General features: G+C 57.2%; 1 protein-coding gene and 1 long non-coding RNA gene across 2 annotated transcripts; one reads left to right on the forward strand and one right to left on the reverse strand.

Annotated features, from left to right (window-relative positions):
• Positions 1-12,953: 12,953 nt before the first annotated feature.
• On the reverse strand, positions 12,954-15,039 carry LOC105738477. Its single transcript, XR_001114283.2, has 2 exons — positions 14,008-15,039; positions 12,954-13,359 (listed from the first exon to the last, which is right to left on the reverse strand). It is a non-coding gene; the product is annotated as an uncharacterized LOC105738477 (long non-coding RNA).
• A 467-nt stretch (positions 15,040-15,506) lies between these two features.
• Positions 15,507-19,242, forward strand: BARX1 (BARX homeobox 1). Its single transcript, XM_003260508.2, has 4 exons — positions 15,507-15,948; positions 17,684-17,975; positions 18,058-18,142; positions 18,543-19,242. The coding sequence occupies exons 1-4, from the start codon at positions 15,726-15,728 to the stop codon at positions 18,705-18,707; spliced, it is 765 nt and encodes a 254-aa protein (XP_003260556.2). The 5' UTR covers positions 15,507-15,725; the 3' UTR covers positions 18,708-19,242.
• Positions 19,243-20,705: the final 1,463 nt, after the last annotated feature.

Here is a 20,705-nt window from a genome sequence, read left to right on the forward strand (position 1 = left end):
ATGTGGCCACAAGCCAAGGACTGCCGGCCTCCACTGAATGCTGAAAGACACAAGGAAGTCTCCTCCCCTAGAGCCTTTAGAGAGAGTGCCGCCTGCCAACACCTTGGTTTTGGACTTCTGGCCTCCAGAACTGTAGAGAGTGAATGCCCACTGTTCTAAGTCACCCAGCTATGGTGCTTTTTTCTTTTTTTTCAGCAACCACAGGAAACTAACCAGGCAGTGATGACCCTGTTCTGGATTCCCCCCTTCAGCATTTAAAATATCAGAACTTTTCCATCTCCCTAGAAATGTATCAATATTGGATGGAGGTGGAGATTGGTGGACCTTTCTGTTCCCAAGGAACAGAAACTAGTGGCAGGGATTTTTAAAAATACAAAAATAAACAAGCTTATCTTTGCCCTGAGGAGTTCTGTTCTTCACCAGAAGAGCTGGCTGGACAAAGTGCCACAGCAAGTTAAGTCACAAGGTCCGACCGACAGTAAGCTGCACAAAACACCTGCTGAATAGAGGAAGGGACCACTCCGTGGGCCAGGTGCTGGCTGACAGAGAGGCTGAGCCTGGCTCCCCACTGACATCAGGGGCCAACCGCAGGACAGAGAATAAACCCCGGCCCTGCAAGCCTCCAGGCGTTGGAGGTTTTCATCATAGCAACCTGTCTTGACTGACATGTCGTCCCAATTCTGCCACTATTTGTGTGGCTGGAGTGAGTCCCTCTCTGCTCTGGTCTCAGTTTCCCCATCAGAAAGTGAAGAAGTCGTGCCTGCTGTTGCCTATGCAATGATGAGCGCTGACAGCAGGCTCCAAACAGAGGCAAGGACAAGGGAGTTTAGGCGAATGAGAAGAGGAAGCTCTGGAAGCCATGAGCAGGGCCTGGATGGTTGGGAGTGGAGACGGAATGAGGGGCCAGGGACAAAGGAGACCTGTGGGGAAGGAGACACTTCTCAGAAGAGAGGGGCCCTTACAGAGTCTCCTCTAGGGAGGGCTCTGGAGGCGGTGGACTACGAGCTGGCTGCAAATCAAGCTCTGTATTTATTTAGCACTTGCCATAGTAAGGCCCTGTGCCCAGGACGCCAGGGACCCTTGGTGTCCTCAGCCGCCCTTCGAGGAAGGCATTCTACTTCTAACATTGTGGACGGGGATGCTGAGGCCCAGGGATGAAGTGACTCGCGGAAACAGAGACCAAAGCGGTAGAGCAGCGGCCCTGGACGGTGCCGGTGCCGGCGGCTCTTCCCACAGATCCATGGGCATTTCACCGGAGGGAGCTCAGAGCTCTGAGGACGCAGAGGGCGGCAGGGAGGGGAGGCAGTGCCTCCTCAGCCAGGGGAAGGAGCGAAGGGACTCACCAGTCACAGGCAGGGCTGGAGGGGGAAGATGCGGGGGTACATGGGGAGAGGGGTCTGAGCACGGAGCGTCTCTGGGGATCCCTGTGGAGGAGGGGCAAGTACAGCAGATGAGCAAGTGCGCGGAACAGGGCCATCCAGAGATGGCGACCAAGTCTTCCCTGCCCTGACTTCCCGAGATGGCAGCTTTATGGGAACCAGTGACCAAGGCCTTCAGGAAGGACATTCCGGCCAGATGTCCTTGTCACTGGAGTGTTTTTGCGGCACAAAGCCCCCACCCAACCTCCAGGCATGCTCTGGCCTCACATAGGTGGCCCAGCACTGGGGAGGGTGGCGGCCCCATTTGAAAGGGGATTAGGCCGTCATCTCCAGGACCAGGAGAGGGCTCACGGGACTCCAGGTATTGCAGACTGACACAAACAACAACCAGCCTCCTCCCCCAGCCCCAGCCCACACCTCACTCCTCACCGGCCTGCATGGACGCTCCAGAAGGCACAGGCCTCGGGAACCCCCAACTCGCACCCACCCCAGACATCAGGCCGCACCCAGTGGACATGGCCATCTGATTCCTGCCAAAGAGACTCTGTTTCAGTTTGCTGCTGGTCAGGGAAGCAAGTGGACACTGTAGATGGCATCCTTGGCACGTGGGCCCCCGCAGCTGCTGTCCCCACCTTGGTGAGGCCTTTGCCCAGGGGTCATCTTCAGACAGGACGGATTATGTGGATCTCTGCTGGAGGCCCAGGGCTCTCTCTGTGGCTTGCAGGACACACAGCAGACACTGTCCTCGCTCAGATCGAGGGCATCAAGGTAGCATGCATGGCAGCATCAGAGCTTTCCTGGGTGCTTCATTCATTCACTTCATTTGTTCTCACTCCACTGACTGAGGAAAGCCCTGCCAGGGCCAATCACTTCTTCCCATAGAAGCTGAGTCCTCCATTGGAGGGACAAGAAAAGCAAGTGTCAAGGAAGCTGAGGCTGTGGTTCTCGGTGCTGGGGCAGCCCCAGCTGACACTGATCACATAGTCCCCTGAAGGAACGGCTGTCAGGCCACCTCTGGCAGGGCCCTGAGTGCTTGGTGGAGGGGGGATGAGCTGGTGGCAGAGTGGTAGCCAGCCTGGATTCACTGTGCTGGTGCAGGGCTCCCCCACTTCATTTGTCCAGTTTATTTAACAGATGACTCATCAGCATGTGCTGGGGGCCTGGGCTGGTCTGGGGCTGTAGGAATGTGCATCAGCTGGTCCTCGCCTCAGGAGAACTCCAGGACGCGAGTGCTAGTGTTATCCTCATTTCTCAGTGGGAGAAACTGAGGCACACAGAAGGAATGTGCCTCTGACACTGAGCAGGACAAGGTTTGAACCGGACACTGTGCCACCTCGCTCGCACCTTCATCTTCATGTTCTTGCTGTTTCCTCATGCATAACCGGTGCTCCCTTTATCTGACTGTTCTCTTTAAATGACAATGTTGTTTTTACTGAATAAATGTGTTTAAAAGTGATCCGGATCTTAGTTTTAAAAGCTGGGTGCAGTGGCCCAAGCCTGTAATCCAAGCACTTTGAGAGGACCAGGCGGATGGATCACCTGAGGTCAGGAGTTCGAGACCAGCCTGGCCAATATGGTGAAACCCCGTCTCTACTAGAAATACAAAAAATTAGCCAGGTGTGGTGGCAGGTGCCTGTAATCCTAGCTACTCGGGGGGCTGAGGCAGGAGAATCACTTGAGCCTGGGAGGCAGAGGTTGCAGTGAGCCAAGATCGCTCCACTGTACTCCAGCCTGGGAGACAAGAGCGAAAATCCGTCTCAGAAAAAACAAACAAACACAAACAAACAAACAAAATAAATAAAAATAAAAGCCCAGCATCACCTAGCAATTGTGGAAGTAGTTAACTGGGGTCTGAATCTCATCGCATAGTGCTATGCCTTCACTCTCCCAGGCACCACTGGTCGGGGGTGCCTAACTGGTCCAATGAGGCAGTGATGGGCCTGTGAGCACAGTGAGATCACACTGGCACCAAACTCAGACTCGACTTAGCATGATTGGAAAGACAGAAAGTGCCTGGGGTGGGAGTGACTCCTGCTGGGGTGTGGTGTTGATTAGTGCCATGCTCACATCAGCTGAGACAGCCCGTGTAGCTCAAAGCCCTTGGGGTAGGCCTGGATCTGCCTCACCTGCACACATTCCTGCTTTCCCCTAACCTGGGAGAAGTGAGGGGAGGACAGGAAGGGGTAGAGTAGTGGTCAGGGTGCTCCTCCAGCCCAGGCCTGGCTGGCAGAACGTGGCATCTCACAGGCTGTGTCAGGCGTCAGCTGCAGCCGGCGCTGGTGCCAGGAGCCTCCTGAGAGCCCACACTGGGTCCAGCAGGCTGGGAGGCACTTCTCCTGCAGGGCATGGAGAGGGAGGGGTGGCCTCCTATGGGCAGCACCTGTGTCCTGAGAGTGGGGCTGGGTGGGGTGGAGGCCGTGGTGGGTGCAGAGCAGGGTGGCCCCAGCCACCAGAACTAGGGTCTGAGAACGTGGTCAAATTCTACATGCCACCCTGTCCTGCATCTTGGAGCCCAGGACAATTAAACCAGGGGTAGGAGAAAAAGGAACCAGATGTGCTCCCTGGTCTGTGTCCACCACTGGCAGCTCTGCCACCTCAGCAGAGGATGGCCGCCATCTCTGCCCTGGGACTTGCCTGGGTAAGAGGGGCCTCCCCTCTCCGGGCAGGGTGTTCCTCGGATCTGCTCTTTTTTTTTTTTTTTTTTGAGATGGAGTCTCACTCTTGTTGCCCAGGCTGGAGTGCAGTGGCGCAATCTCGACTTACTGCAACCTCTGCCTCCCGGGTTCAAGCAATTCTCCTGCCTCAGCCTCCCAAGTAGCTGGGAATAAGGCGGCCGCCACCAGGCCCAGCTAATTTCTGTATTTTTAGTAGACACAGGGTTTCACCATATTGGCCAGGCTAGTCTCAAACTCCTGACCTCAGGTGATCCACCTGCCTTGGCCTCCCAAAGTGCTAGGATTATAGGTGTGAGCCAAGGATCTGCTCTTTCTTAATCACAGCAAGGTGGCGGCTGCAGGCCATTACAACAGTCCCTGGGCTGGCCAGAATGTGGCCCCTTGTTCTCTTGTCCATGCTGTGGCCAGCCTCCTGCCAAAGGGGCTTCCTCAGGCACCAGCGGGCATTGTAGGGATGAAGGACATCACAGTCCCTCTGCAGGCAGGGTCACTGGCCTGGGGTGGACTCTGAGGTTTGCCCCTGGGTGATGGGAGAGGGTGAAGATTCAAACAGGATGTCTGCCCTCCTGTGGTCTCTCTCCTGTGGCAGACATGAGGTTCCCCACCAACACACACACCTCCCTGGCTGAACTCGGGTGCTACTGCAGCACAGCAAAGCTCTGCAGACTAAGTGGCTGAAAACCAAACACTGTTATTATCTCATATTATTATCTCCTCCATGGGTCAGGATCTGCTCAGGGTCTCATAAGGCAGCAGTAAGGTGCCAGCCAGGCTGCGGTCTCACCTGGAGCTCTACCAAGGAAGACCCACTTCTGAGCTTATTCAGGCTGTTGGCTGAGTTTACCTGTTTGCTCTGGGTCCTGGCCACGCGGGCCCTCTGTTGGCCACTCACAACATGCAACTGGCTTCTTCAAGGCTGGCAGAACTTCTCTGACCTCAGGGAATACCTCAGTCACTTTTTTTTTCTTTGAGACAGTCTTGCTCTGTTGCCCAGGCTGGAGTGAGGTGGTGCGATCACAGCTCACTGCAACCTCTGCCTCTTGGGTTCAAGTGAGTCTCCTGCCTCAGCCTCCCAAGTAGCTGGGATTATAGGCATGCACCACCACGCCTGACTAATTTTTGTATTTTTAGTAGAGATGGGGTTTCTCCATGTTTACCAGGCTGGTCTCAAACTCCTGACCTACGGTGATCTGCCTGCCTCAGCCTCCCAAAGTGCTGGGATTACAGGCATGAGCCACTGTGCCTGGCCCCAGTCCCTCTTAAAGGGGTTGTCTCAGTTAGTCAGGCCCAGGACAATCTCCCTTTCGATCAATTCAAAGTCAACCAGTTAGGGACCTCAAAATCCTTTTTGCCATATCAGGTAGCACCATGAGGGCGATGCTATCCTATCACATTGATAGGTCCCCTATATTCAAAGGGATGGATTATGTAGGGCACAAACACTTTGATGATGAATTTTGCTCTAATCTGTAATAGAAACATAAAATGGAAAGCCAGTAGATTTATAAATTAAGGTGGATTTTTAACAGGAAGTATGCAGATAGGATATGTTTTCTTCCCTTGTTTCGATATGTTGCTTATCATCTCGGAAAGGAGCAGGCAGAACTCAAAACAATGATAACAACCTTTTCTATCCATTTGGTTTGATGAGAAGAGATGCAAACAAATAATTGGCAGGACTGTTGGGCACAGTTGTGTGGGTTGCACACTGCACAATCAAGAAGTGCTATTCTCAGCACAGTCGATGACACCCCTGGGAGTTACATAGTCTGTAAATGGCAGTCCTGCTCTCCAAGACTGAGCTAGAATGGGATGGGGTTGGGACCAGCACAGGGCCAACCTATGGAAGGAGCCCAGTACCATGGGTGTCCTGACCAGAATTGAGTCCACAGGGCCCTGCCCTTTGAGTGGAGAGGCCTTGCCTGCTGCTCATGCTTGGGTAGGAACGGGGCTGTCTCCCAGGGCACTCCCTGGTCAGTGAGCTGTGTCTGCAGGGGATGGCTGCTCCAGTCCATCTTCTCCACTCAGAGCAGGGTGAGGAGGATAACAATAAGTCCAGATCTGGACACAGTGAGTGTGGTGTGCCCGTGGTCACCCAGCTTGGGTGACCTTTGGGCAGCTGGAGCGATAGGTCTGTCTCAGTGGCAATCAGTGAGGGAAAGTAGGGGTTAAGTCAGAAGGTGAAGGACCCCAAAAAGGTCACTGTGATACTGTGGAGGGAGCACTGGTTCTAATCCCAGCTCCACCTCTCAGGCAAATGAGGTCACCCCTCTGTGCCTCAGTTTCCTTACTAGTAAATTAAGGGTAAAATTGCCAGTCTCCTAGAGTGGAAGACTTAAGTTTAAATGACATCATGTAACGGGGGCACAAGGCCTTGCACAGAGGGTGTGCTCTCTAGAAGACTGACTAGGGCTTTTCCAGGTTGGGGAGTGCACAGTGGAAACCACAACTGTACTGAGAGACATCCCTTTTCAGTAGCTGGCCCAGAGAGCATCCCCATGGGCTTCATTACAGGCACAGAGCTCAGCCTCTTAAGTCCCTGAAGGTCAGAAATAGCTGGCTCTAAAAGTATCCAAACATTTAAAATCCAACCTGTGCTGTCTGGCCCGCTGATCGGAACACCAACACCCCACAGTGGAAGCCATGAGCTCACTGTGTATGTCTGGAAGCTCCCCACTCCCAGCGCTCAGGGCCTCCCGCATGCCTCTGCTCCATGGCATGCTCCCTCCCGCTGTGTCCACCACCTTCTGCTTGCTGTGTCTTTGCCACTGGCTGTGAGCACATTTGTATGTCTCTGCATGGTTAAACTGCACTTCCCATGGGCAGATAAGATGCCTTTTTCTTTGTATCTTCAGCAACCAGCAAGGTGTTTGATACATAGAGAGGGAAAGTAAGTACTGGATTATTTTTCCTTTTTTAATTTTTCCTTTTTAAAAAAAAATTTCCCTCAGCTTTATTGAGGTATAATTGGCAAATAAAAATTGTATATATGGCTGGGCATGGTGGCTCATACCTGTAATTCCAGCACTTTGGGAAGCCAAGGCAGGTAGATTGCTTGAGCTCAGGAGTTGGGGAACAGCCTGGGCAACATGGTGAAACTCAGTTTCTACCAAAAATACAAAAATTAGTCGGGCATGGTTGTGTATGCCTGCAGTCCCAGCTACTAGGGAGGTTGAGGTGGGAAGATTGCTTGAGCCCAGGAGGTGGGAGGATTGCTTGAGCCCGGGAGGTGGAGGTTGCAGTGAGCTGAGATGGCACCAGTGGGCTCCAGCCTGGGTGACAGAGTCAGACCCTGTCTCAAAAAAAAAAAAGGTATGTATTCAATGTGTACAATGTGATGTTTTGATATATGTATATATTGTGATGATCACCACAATCAAGCTAATTAACATATCTATCGCCTTACATAGTTACCATTTTGGTGAGAACACTGAAAACCGACCCTTTCGGCACACTTGAAGCACACAATACGTGATTGTTAACTATAGTCACCATGCTGTAAGTAAATCCCCAGAATTTATCTTATAATTCAAAGTTTGTACCCTTTGACCGACATCTTCTCATTTCTCCCCCACATCCCGGCCCTAATAACCACCATTTCACTCTATTTCTATGATGTCAACTTTTTTAGATTCCATATACAAGTGAGATCATGCAGTCTTGTTTTCCTTTATAAGAGGAACGGTTCCGAGTGAGCATGGTTAAGACTCAATATGACCAGCAGACGGCGCAAGAACCAAGGAAGATGCGGGGGCGGGGCGATAAGGCCTCCCTGTGAGCAAGATTTCCTGGAAACACTTCTAGCAAGCAACACATTTATAATCTCTATTTTTCTGTCATATTCTTTCCCTTTGCCTAGTCCCTGCAAGATTTGTTACGTGGCAGCTGCAAAGGCTCAAGGCTTGGGAAACTCCCAGAAAATCAGAGCCACCGCCCCCTGTCCATCCACATTTCAGCAGCTGGAGAGGATTTAGATGGAATTGCCAGGGGTTGGGAATGGCTGGCTGGGAAGAAGCATTCTCACCGGGGGTGGCCTTCGCCCTTAAGGGGCTGCAAGCCTACGTCACTGGGCTCTCAGCAGTTCGTTAGGCAGCCACTGAAGGGAGTGAGCGCCCTGTCTCCAGGGGTGTGCAAGGAGCTGGAAGGCAGGGTAAACTGTCTCTACTCCAAAGGCTGTTGCAAGGATTAAGTGAGAGGGTGATTGTACGTTGTGCAATCCAGTGTCTGGGTATAGTATTAATAAGGGAAACATTTAAATTATTGAGAACTCAGAAATGGGAGTAGGAAATGAGTCAGGTGATTCTGTGTTCCTAAGTCCCAAATACTGTTAAACTAATAGATGCTTTCCTGGAGAAAAGAAATTAAAATAAAAAAATGTTAACATAAGGCAACATGTCTGATATGGAAGTGCAATATTTGTGCAATCAGAATAATTGAAACTACACAAGAATTGGTAAACTGTGGCCCATTGCCTGTTTTTGTTTGGCCAGCAAACTGAGAATGGTTTTTACATATTTAAGTGGTTGAAAAAAAAATAAGAATCATATTTTGGGATGTGAAAATTAGATACAAATCAGGTTTTCATATCTATAAATAAAGTTGGCTGGAACACAGCCATACCCACTCATTTATGCATTATCTAGGGCTACTTTCACACTACAAAAACACAGCTGAGTCACCACAACAGGGCCATGTGGCCTGCAAAGTCTAAAATATTTGCTTATGTGGCCCTTTACAGAACAAGTTTTTCAAACCATGACCTAAGCTGTTAACACTGGCAAGGAGAAAGATTCACCTAAAAACCCCCTCTTGTTTTTTCATTTGGGAAAACTGAGGCTTGGACAGGAAATGGGCTTGCTCAAGGGCAGTAGCAGGGAGAGGTCTGCAAACCAGGGTTCCGGCTCATCTCGAGGTCCCCTGTGTGCTCTGCCTATCTGCAAATGTGTGGAATTTGGCCATTTGGGAACTGGGCTTGTAAGCCCATTCCTGGCACCAAGAGGCAGGAACAAGGCAGAAAGTACAGGTGTGACATGGGACAGGGGGCCCAGGGAAGCCCAGTGCCTGTGGAGGTGGCACCAGCTCCTGTCCCCATCCTCTCCGTGTGTCATCTTCAGTCAGTTCAAACCAGCAGGAGGCAGGAGGGCTGGCCTGGAGCGAGGGTACCAGAGGCTGATCCTGCCTGGCATCTGAGGGGTGGTGTGGCTGTAGCCTCCTTTTTCCCCCCAGACCCCAGAACTCTTGCCTGTAAAAGAAGCACCATGCCCCCTGTTCCATCCTCTCCCAAGCAGCACCCAGTGGGAGGTGCAGCTGGAGGAGGCAGTGCCCAGCCCCCTCTCCCTTCCAGTCCTGGCATGGTGGTGGAGGGGGGAGGTGGCAGGTGAAGACAGGACTGGTAGCCAGAGTAGAGTCCTGCGTCAGGAAGGACAAATGCAAGTGTGAGTCCCTGCTGGAACGTGGGCAATGTGATGTGGTCTGGCCTCCCTGCCACAGGAGACATTCTGGAGGAGATGCTGTGGTCCATCTCACCTGGCTAAGGGGCCAGGGCCCAGACCCCTTCCCCAATCCCAGGCCTAGCTCCCCAGGCTGCCCAAGCTGGAAAGAATTCCCCACCCACTACACAGGCTATAGAACCCTCCAAGAGCTCTGTGCTTATTAAACGTATTAAATCTGCAGAGCGTCTGGCACCTGGTGGGCCCACCGCGAGCATGAAGGCCTCTTCTCCTATTAGGAGGACGGGACTGTGGCTTGGCCGTCCTTCTGATGAAAAGGAACAGAAAGGGGGGGGGAGCGGGAGCAGAAGAGGAGACAACAAGAGCGAGAGTGAGAGAGCAATAAAAGAAAGAAGAGGGGTGGGGGGAGGACTTAAAAAAAAAGAAAGAAAGAGGAGGCGGAAATGGGTGGAAGAAGGGAAGAGAGGAAAAAAAAGCAAATAAAGAAAGAAAAGGGGAAAAAAAAGAAAGAAAAGCCGAGCCGTTTCCGCGGGCGCCTCGCCGCGTTCTGGCCTGCGCGAGCCGGACGCTCTCTGGGGTCTCGGGCTCTGCACGTCGGGGAGGCTCCTCGAAGAGCCGGGTCTGCAGCTTCCAGGGGCTGTGACCAGCGCTTCATGGGCTCCACCAGCCCGGATGGGGCAGGGAGGGCCTGCGTCGGTCCGCACCGACCCTGACTCTCCTCGGAAGGCCGAAGCTGCATGCTCGTGGGGATCAGACCTGGGCCAAGGGAGCATTCTCGAAGGGTCCACACTCGCCGGCGGGAGAGCGCCCATGCGGGTCGCAAACACCGTCCCCGCCCGGCTTTGCAGTCCGCGCCTAGCAGCTCTGGCCGGCGCGGCCGGGCCCCACCGAGCCCCGGCACCCAGATGGCTACTTCCTGGCTCTGGGTGTGGCCTCAGGCGCCGCTGGTTCGCGTAACTGGACTCGGATGCAAGGTCTCTGCGGGAGCCGCCGGGGCTGGCGAGCGGTGGGTGTGAAATGGAGGCGGGACCCGTCCAGGGCCTGGAGGGCTGGAAGCGGCGGGCTGGCGGCTCCGCGTGTCCAGGAGCATCGCCTCAGGTTCCTGGACTACTAAGAACCGGGTCATCTCCGGGTCACAGGAGCGAGTTATTTATTACCTATCTAAGGATCTATCTTTTATTTTTATTTATTATTTTTGTTAAGAGACGGGGTCTGGATCTGTCGCCCAGGCTTGTGCAGTGGGGCAATCATAGTTCACTGCAGCCTCGAACTGTTGGGCTCAAGGAATCCCCCTACCTCAACCTGCCCAGAAGCTGGGACTACAGGCGCTTGCCACCACGCTGGGCTGTTGGATGTATTTAAACTAACACTTCCATAGAAAATTAAACATTAAAAAAAACAACAACAAAACTTACAAAACAAAAATAAAGTAGCGAATTCCAAAGCAACAAATTTGTAAATTGCTCCAAGAGGGGGAGCTTGGAAAGACAGGGGGATGTGTCTAAAGGCGCTGTCACCCGAAACACAATTTGACCCCGAGCTTCTAGGGCTTTGAAATGACTCAAAACGAATGCCCACATTTGAGTTCGAAATTTTCATGAAAGAAAGGGTCACAGAGACTGGCTTCTCCAAAGAGAAAGCGAGTTGGTGGTCTCCAGGAGATAGTGACCTGTAAGCGTGGGGAGGGGGTAATTTTATAATTCCAAAATTTTCTGTTTTGAAGCTAGAAAAGATGTTGCCAGTCGGCGCGGGGCAAAAGCAGGGCGAACGCCGCAGCCCACCCGGACGGAGCGTTCGGGGCGAGGTCCAGGCGGCCTCTGTCGAGCACAGCACACCTGCGGCCAAGGCCGGTGCCCCAGTCCCAGCAGCACCACCAACGCCACCAACAGCCTGCTGGGCCGAGGACAATCAGAACGAAAGGTTTAAAAAAAGAAGAAGAAAAGAAAAAAGAAAAAGGGAAACGAGCTCCATTCCCGGCGCTCGCGACGCGTCCCCAGGGACGGACCGTGTGCTGGGCGTCTGGGCGCTCAAGGCTGCGCGGGGAGCAGAAGGCCGCGAGGTGGGGCGGCCCGGGGCCGCCTGGGCCCCTAGGGGCTGCACGTCAACCAGTTAGAGGGCGAGGAACCCCCCGCAGGCGGCTGCTCGGACGACCGCATCCGGAGGTGAGCTGACCGTTCTGGAAGAAGCCTCCGTTCCACCGCGGCCCCAACTTCGTTTTGCCAATTAAGTTGCAGACCCGCTGCAAGTGGGAGCGGAAACAAACTGGCCACGGCCGAGGCGGATGGAGGAGAGCCCAGCGCCCTCCAAACGATGCACGATCCCCCTGCCGCTGGCTGCTGGCCGCTGAGCCTGCCCCGAGTGCTCCTTCCAGACTTAGCTTCCCCCTCTGCACAACGAACGGCTCCTGGACACCTTCGCACGCGGAGCCATTTCACAACCCGGCCTGGGAGGCGCTGGAGAAGGGTGTGGGTGGAGGGGAGGTGGTTCTGGAACCTACACCTGAATGCTTAGGGGATTCGGTTGTGGGAATAAGGTGGTCCCCTCCCTGTCCCGCAGCCTCCAAAGGGGCTGTAGGGTCTGAGGAGCAGAACATGGGTGGGGAGGGGGCCGGTTCTGCGCTCTGAGGGCCCCACATCCAGCGACCGGGCGGCGCCGAGGACCCCCTGCCGCCCGGAGCCCCTTGCCGCCCGGCTGCTAGGGAGGGCGGCTGGCCCGGGGCGCTGAGGTCACCTTTTCCACTGCGCCCGCCGCGAGCAGGACGGTTTCCGGGATTTTCGCGGCGGCGGCTAGAGGCCTCGGGAGGGGGGATGTCCCAGGCGTCGGGCTGGCAGCTGCGCCCCTGGGGTGGGGACTGCAATCCCAGACTGCACCCCACTGGGAAGGAGGCTTCCCCTCTCTGGGCCTCGGTGTCCTCGACAGGGAGGGGGTTCCCGTTCTCTGGGAGCCTCTTTTTTCGGCCGCCAACGCGGCAGTGCCTGAGCAGAGGAGGCCCCGCCGCCGCCGTTTTTGTGTAATTTTCGCCTAAAAGGGGTTTATCTGCTGGTTTGCCCTGGGGGTCGGGCGATGGGGAGGCTGTGTCTAGGAAGAGCCGGGGGACCAGGGACAGACCTATGAGGGAGGTGTTTTGGGCGACCAGGGGCAGGACCCTGGCTCTCTCAGCCCCTGGAGCCAGCTGCGGTCTCCCAAAGTTCCCTAGGCGCTGGGCATTCTCCTTCCAGCCCTCAGGGCCTCATTCCCAAAGCCTACCTCTGCTCATGCTGCAGGGCTGGCCTGGGGCTGCAGGAAATGGTCCTGGCCAGTGTCCAAGGAGCTGGGGGTGCACACCTGTGGAATGGGGCGAGGGCTGGGCTGCACTAGTTTTTTGACTCCCCACAATCTAGAGATGAGGCCTTCATCCTGAAAATGACCCCCTCCCCCACAAGCTGACCAAGGGAGCTACCCCAGGGCGATGGCTCTTAGTAAAATAAGTTTCGTGACAGCTGACGAACAGTGTGATCCCCAAATCCTTGGATCTGGAATCTGGGGATCCATTTTGAGGATGTGAGACCCTCAGGTCTTGAGGGCAGAGATGGTTCAAATTTGGGTGGCTTCTGTTAGAGCCCAAATAACAGGGGATGGGACAGAGGCTAGCTGGGCCTACTCAGGGGAGAAACCACCACTAGGCTATGCCCTTAAGGAGATGTAGAAGCCAGGGGGTGAGGAGGGGGCAGGGGCCCTGCTAAGATGGGGGAGGTGAGGGAGGAAGCCGGGAAAAGGGGCTTGATATGGCTCTGTACAAGGAGCAATAGTAAACCAGCCCTACTCACTGTAGTCCCTGCACCAGGCCCTGCCTCTTGCTGGGCCTCAGTTTCCCATCTGAAGAAGGAGATGGTTGGATTGAGTGATACCATTGCACTCATCTAGGGAGGGTTCTCTGAGCCTACCCACGGATAGGGGAGCCGGACTGGGCTGCCCTGGCCTCCCAGGAGACACTGGCTTGTTTCTATTTGCCAGGTAGGATGTCGGTGGCTGCTTGGCCAACAGCGACAGGGCCAGCTTCCTGGTCTCTTGGTTTCTCACCAGGAGGCCTGCTCAGTGTGGGATACTGTTGCTCTTAGCGGGCCCCTCTCCACCCTTTCCAAAGAACCATGTAGGCTCACAGTACAACTCTCCAAGGGAGCCTGAAGCAACTGGCGGCCATTGAGGCCACCGTCTTTCAGTCCCAATGGTAACTCCGAGTTCAGAAAGTCATGCAACAACTGGGAAGGAGAGACAGTGGGCTCTTGGGACTGGGATCTTACCAGAGTAAGGTAGTCTTGTCCTCACTCCAGGCCCTACGGACAAAGGATCTGGGCCACTTCCTCGTCCTACCCACCTGCCCCCCACCCCCACTCCCGAGTCTGGGGCAGGTGCCAGGGGCTGAGGGCCAGCCTGAAGGCCTCCCCACTAGCAGCTGGAGCTGGAGAAAGGACTTCAACTTGGGTGGGGGGTGGCATGTCTGTAGGTGTGGTAAGCCCTAATTACTTGAGGTAAAGACTGAGGCCCCACATGGAGCTCACAGAGGAAGTCGGGGTGGCCCAGGACACCCCCAGTGCGTCAGGTGCTGACTGGCAATGATGGATGGGGCTGGGAGGTAGGACCTGTGATTCCTGAGGAGGAGGGCAGGTGCTCCTCCCCCAACCTCCTGGGGACACTTCTCCCCTCTTGCCTGGAGGAACTGTTTTCTCTCCAAACAGACCTAAGGGCTCCCAGGGTGCAGGACCCTCAGAGTGCAGGACCCCCTCACTGAGTTCTCACAGTCTCTCTGGAGCCAAAGGTCAGCATCTCCTCAGGACAGGTAAGGAAACAGGCCCAGAAAGGGTCAGTGGTTTCACCAGTAGTGGCAGGACCAAAGAGAGGAGTTCAGCGTAGGGTAGCTTTGGGGTTGTTCACTCCACGGCCTGGGCTTATACTCTTCTAAGGATGGAAAGAAAGATCTAGAGAAGGCACTGCCAACTTCCTCCACCATATTGGAGACTTTGAGGCTCCGCAATGGAGCCAGGTCCCACCAGAGTTTGGTCTTTACACTCTCAGAGCACCCAGTGGCCCCCTGGCCCCAACTCTGCCCAGTAACAGTTTCTTGATGCTCCAAAGCTGGGAAAAGGCAAAGCTGCATCCTTCCCTTCTCCTCGAATCCTTTTCCTTTTCTAACTAGGGAGATGTAACCAGCCCACAGCCTCCTGGGGGCTGTCAAGGAGGATGTGTCCATGGATCACTTGAATTTGCAATTCAAGCAAGTCTCGGCTGGAGAACATTTTTCTCTCAGGGCAGCCGGGAGAGAAATGAGGCCGTACATGGTAAACTGAGGCAGAGGTGGGAGGGGTGCACAGGTGCTGCTACCGCTCTGCCCCTTGCATCCCTGAACGCTGTCTCACCCTTGCCGGGTTGGCGGTGTGGAGCCCGGGACTGGAGGCTGCTCGAGACCACCTCCTTCTCAGCTGAGGAGCGCGGCCTTTGCCCCTCCTCCTCCCGACCTTTCCGGGGCTACCTAAAAGCCGATCAAGCCGCCCGTTTTCTAGCTGTCCCCTTTCTTTACCGCCCCCTCCCTCTGCCCCGCCTGCCTCTGTGCCCTCCGTCACGTCACAGCCCGCTGGCTCTCACGCCTCTTTTGGTCTCTCTGCGCACATCTCGGTGGCGTCTCTGGTACCCTCACATCACTGTCTGGAATCTTGTTTGGCCCACGCCGTCTCCCTCTGCCCCCTCTCTCACCTGTGTCGTTTGATCCCTCCGACTCTCGTCTCTGGGGGTCTTGCCTCCCGAACTCTCCGGCTCTCTCCTTCCAGGGCGTGCGCTCCGCTCGGTCTCCCTCGGTCTCGGTCGGCCGGCCTCTTTCACGCGGCCCCCTCCTTTCTGGCCTCCCTTCCGCCTCCCTCCCTTCTGGGTCCCTCCCTCCGGCTCAGCCTAGGGGTTGGGGGCGGTGGCGCGGGGCGGGGCGGGGCGGGGCGGTGACGCGGGGCTGGCCGGGCAAGAGGCGCGGCGGCGCGGGGCGGGGGCGCAGTCCAGGGTTCGACCGGCCGAGCCCCGCGCGCCCCGCCCGCGCCCTGCGCCTCCGCCCGGCCGGCCGGCGGGGGAGGGGGCATGAGCCGGCGCCCGCGCGCCGCCCCGAGCTGCGGGCCGGCCTAGAGACCCGTGCGGGCCCCGCGCCGGAGCCAAGCCGCCGCCGCCGCCGCTGCCAAACCGCGGGCGCAGCAGTGGGCGCCGCGATGCAGCGGCCGGGGGAGCCGGGCGCCGCGCGCTTCGGCCCGCCCGAGGGCTGCGCGGACCACCGGCCGCACCGCTATCGCAGCTTCATGATTGAGGAGATCCTCACGGAGCCACCAGGGCCCAAGGGCGCCGCGCCCGCAGCCGCCGCTGCCGCGGCGGGCGAGCTGCTGAAGTTCGGCGTGCAGGCGCTGCTGGCGGCGCGGCCCTTCCACAGCCACCTGGGTACGTGTGGCGGCCGAGGGGTCGCGGGCCGGGCTTGGCGGGAGACAGCGAGCTGAACCGCGGGGGCGCCCCGAGCCTTCTCCGGCCTCGAAGCAGCCCCGGGAAGCTGCTCTGGGAGCGCAGATTCTAGGACCGTCTCTCGGAGCCCTCCAGGCGGGAGGCGGAGGGTGCAAGCTCCAGGCCTCACAGAAACCAGGCCTCGTGCCCGCGGGCCGCCCAGGGAGGGTGTTCGCTGTTTCCTTCACTGCTTCCCTTCGGCCTCCAGCCCGGGGACCCCGAGTGAGCATCCCCATTGCAGGCGCACGGCCAGGTTACGGACTCTTGTGGGTGGAAGCGACCTCAGGCCACGGGCGCCTGGGCTTCGCCGCAGAGGGCTGGCCGGGAGTGGCCGCGGCTGCCCAAGCCAGGGAAGTCGGACCTCTGGGGAGGAGGCCTGCGCTCCCGAGGGCTTGGTGCTGACGCGGGCCTAAGCCGGCCCGGAGCCCACGGGAGCTCCAGCGGGCGAGGAACGCGGCCTTGGCCGCAGTGCGGACCTGCTTGGGCCTTGCCTCGGGGCCAGAGGCCTGACTGTGAGCAGCTGCTGGCTGTCCCTTCTGCTTTCAGGTCGGCTGGGCCTCTGCAGGGCTTGAACGGCCTGCGCAGACCTTTTCAGCTTCTGCCCTTTCTCCTAATTTGGCGGGGCCTGCTCTGTCCTGATGGTGCTGTCTCCATCGCACTCCACCCTCGTCTTGTCTTTCCCTATCTCGCTTTCCACCCGTCTGCCGGTCAGCCTCCCTCGGCTTCTCTCACTGGGGTCGGTCTGCCTCCCATTTCTCACCTTTTCCCTACGGATCCTCTGCCCCACATTTACCCGCGCCTTGCCCTGCCCTTTCCGACTCCAGCCGGGCTAGGACTCGCACCTCAGTGACAGGCCTGTCGGGGAAGGGAGGCTCCTACGCTGTAGCCGGGACCCCAGCCTTTCAAGTCGCCTTCCCTGCACCCCCCACCTCCTAGTCGGTGCTCCCCAGCCTGGAGACAGCAGGGCCAGCGCGCTCCTTCTAAGTCCAACTGGGACTCGGCCATTCGGCCACCTTTCATCTCCATCTGCTCTGTTGTTACTAATTCGTTTGAAGCGGGCAAACAATCATTTTAGGACTGAAGAAAATGGAAACATCTTCATGGGGAAGCGTCTGAAAATAGAAAACGTGAACAATAATTTCCAGGTTCTCAGGGTACTTTGGAATTTCCGGGAAGCACCCAACTCCGGCCCAGATGACTCCTGGCCACCCATGGCTGTTGTGCCACGCACGGAAGAGCAAATGTGCACGCTCCATGCATGTTCTTTTTCGAACGCAGCAATGCTGATTTGGTTGGAGCAAACGCCCATCTTCTTAGGACCGGCTGCCGTTTTCGTTTTGGTTTCTACTTTCCCCGAAAGACAAGACACACTCCGAGTTTCTCGCAGCTGCAAACATGTTCATCAAGAACCCCGAGATCTCAGAGGCAGCTGAGGCTTGGAGAACTCCAGGACAGAACACAGACAGGGTCGAGGAGATACTCCCTCCCAAATCTGGGGAACAGCAGCGTTGAGGAGGGTCTCCATCTGCGCCACCCGCGCCGAGCGGCAGGGCGTGGAGGTTTTGCGCTGGGTGGCACTGGCCAAGCGCGAGCACCCCCGCGGCACATGGTGCGGCAGCCCCTGGGGCAGAGGAGCGCGGCCGTAGCTCACCCGGCTCCTCATTCTCTTTCTTCGCAGCCGTGCTGAAGGCCGAGCAGGCAGCGGTGTTCAAGTTCCCACTGGCGCCGCTGGGCTGTTCAGGGCTGAGCTCTGCGCTGCTGGCGGCGGGGCCTGGGCTGCCCGGCGCCGCGGGTGCGCCACACCTGCCGCTCGAGTTGCAGCTCCGCGGGAAGCTGGAGGCGGCAGGCCCTGGGGAGCCAGGCACCAAGGCCAAGAAGGGGCGTCGGAGCCGCACTGTGTTTACCGAGCTGCAGCTGATGGGCCTGGAGAAACGCTTCGAGAAGCAGAAGTACCTTTCCACGCCGGACAGGTAGGGCGGGGCAAGGCTGGGGCCAGCGGGCTGTGGGAGGGTGGTCACTTGCCTTGCTGAGAGTGCGCCCTGCTCTTTCCAGAATAGATCTTGCTGAGTCCCTGGGCCTGAGCCAGTTGCAGGTGAAGACGTGGTACCAGAATCGGAGGATGAAGTGGAAGAAAATAGTGAGTGTGCCTGGTGGCTTCCCGCCCCTCGGCTTCCTGGGCCATGCCCCGGTGAATGCAGAGCTGCTCTCCTCCTTCTCCCCGCGGAGACTCTGCCCAACCTCCCGATTCCCTCGGTGCCTGGTACGCACCGGAACCCTCTCAGTTCTTTCTGCCCCTTGGGTAAGCCAACATTTCTTCCTTTCCCGCGGCACCTTCAGGCCTCCTGGCAGTCTTATGCTCCCCAGGCCAGGCCGCTTCCCAGGCGGCATTCGGACAAATAACCACCATTTCCCGGGACATTTCCCCACCATTTCCTCATATGGACCCTGCACTCCTTAGTCCCACCTGGGTTCAAGTCTCCTCGGGGGTCCCCAGTCCACGTCCTGGCTCACCCAGGTGCTGGCGGTCCCCGGTGCAGGTGCTGCAGGGCGGCGGCCTGGAGTCTCCCACCAAGCCCAAGGGGCGGCCCAAGAAGAACTCAATTCCAACGAGCGAGCAGCTTACTGAGCAGGAGCGCGCCAAGGATGCAGAGAAACCGGCGGAGGTGCCGGGCGAGCCCAGCGACAGGAGCCGCGAGGACTGAGGGCGGTATACGGTGCCGGGCCCGGGATGCCCACGCCACCGGCAGCCCCCTCACTCGGCGGAAACCCGCGAGCCGGCCCTTCCGCGTCCAAGACGTTTACTTCCTAAACCTTTTTATTATGATCTTGAATGCGGACAATTGGGGCCAAACGAGGAAGGACACAGACCCTAAAGCCAGACCCAGGTCCCAGCGCGCTTCTGCGCTCTAACCTGGGAGACTCGCGTCCAGCGCGGCGGAAGCTACAGTCTCTGCCGAGCTCCGTGGCGCAGAGCGCTCCACGCGCATTCACGCCCCGCTCCTCTTCTGCACCCCCACCCCGTCTGGGGCCTGCCCTCCCGGCCGGGGAGCCTCCAGGCACACACCCGCTACTGGACGTCGGGGACCTGGCGGTTGGGCTCAGGCCACCACGGCCTGAGACTGCCCCGAGGCAACCCGTCGGCTCGGCCTGGAGGCCGGGTCTCCGATGTCGCTGGGGCCCCTACCCCCTCTTGCGAAGACGGTGACTTTTTTTCCAATAAAATATTTTATGACACAATCGGGCTCGGTGGAGCAGCTTCTGAATCCACAGAGGGTGGGGGTGGGCGCGGCAAGATAAGCGGAACGCCGGCAATTGCTTCTTAAACTTCCTTTCCTCCGGCTCTGTCGAAGGCAGCTGTGCTCTTCACCATCAAGCCCGGGCTAGGCAGGGCGGGCGGCTCGGTGGCTGCAGGATCCTAGGAATCGCTTCCACTCTGGGCGTGAGGGGCCAGTCTGAACTCCACCTCCTCTCCCTTGCCAGCCAGAGAGCCGCTGGCAGGGGCAGTCTGGCCGCACCGCGGGTGCCCAAAGGAGCGGGAGCCAGAGGTCCGCCGCAGAGCTCGCTCCGGAAGTGGCCCGGACAGAGAGCCGCGTCGGTTGTTTCGGTTTCCTGGGACTTGAAGGACCAGTTTGTGCGGTCCTTGAGATGGTCTTCACCAACCCTTTATGAGGCGGATGGGAAGTCGAGGACGCAAGGTTTGGACAGAGCCCCCCACCAGCGCGGTAGCCCGCCCGCGGGTCCTTGCAGCAGCAATGGCTCCCCAGAGTTCGCACATTTTTCCTCAGGATACTCAGGGCGGCGGCGCCTGGGCTGCTGAGTTCCAGCTCCGGGCAGTGAGAGCACCTGGCTGACGGAGAGAGAGGACTCAGCTGACACCGGCCTAGGGAGGGTGCTCCCTTGCAGCGACACAGCTTGGTTGCGTGTGCTGTCAGGTGCCCCCTTCTCATGGAGGTCTCAGTTGCCTTCCCGCAGTCCAGGCTGGGCTCAGGGCTGCCTGTGGGTTCCTGTCCTCGTGCTTCCTGAAGCTGGGGGTGGGGAGGATGACCAGAGGTGGGGATGGAGCGATGGCCACTTTACTGGTTAAAGCTCAGGAAGACTATGAAACTTGGCCATTCAGAGTTCCTGAAGCCAGGTCCTTCCAGGCTCAAAAAGTAAAAGAGATTTAGGTACAACAAGGACAACAAAAAAGAGATTCAGGAACAAACAAACAAAAAACTCAGCTGCAGACTTTGTGTTTCAGAATCTGAAAGTGACTTCTTCTGGCCCCCACCTATTGTGGCAACAGCTTCCCTTTCAGATCTTGGCTTGACAGGCTCTTCCCAGAACCTGAGCTTGGACTTCCCCTGCCGGAACCTCAAGGCCTGAAGGAATGAGTGGTGGGGGGTGGGGTGGGGGGCCCGGTGGGAGGGCGGCCTGGGGAGAGGAGAGGGAGAGAGCAAGCGCTTTCCAAGGGCTGCAGCCACTTTCCTCACCCTAGTCCTGCCAGGTGTGGGAAACCAGCTCTTGCTCACTCTGAGTTCTTAATTCAGCCTTGCAAACAGCTCCCAGACTACTCGCCTGCTTTTCCTGAGAAGCCAGAAAACCTACCCAACCTTGACCGCCTGGAATGAATGAATCATCAGTGTGTGACTGCGGCCCCTAATCCCTTCCAGGCTTGGGGTTACCCCTACATCTTTCAACCTGGTGACCCTGCAGTAACT

Source organism: Nomascus leucogenys, chromosome 1a, assembly GCF_006542625.1.
Source record: "Nomascus leucogenys isolate Asia chromosome 1a, Asia_NLE_v1, whole genome shotgun sequence".
NCBI lineage: Eukaryota > Metazoa > Chordata > Mammalia > Primates > Hylobatidae > Nomascus > Nomascus leucogenys.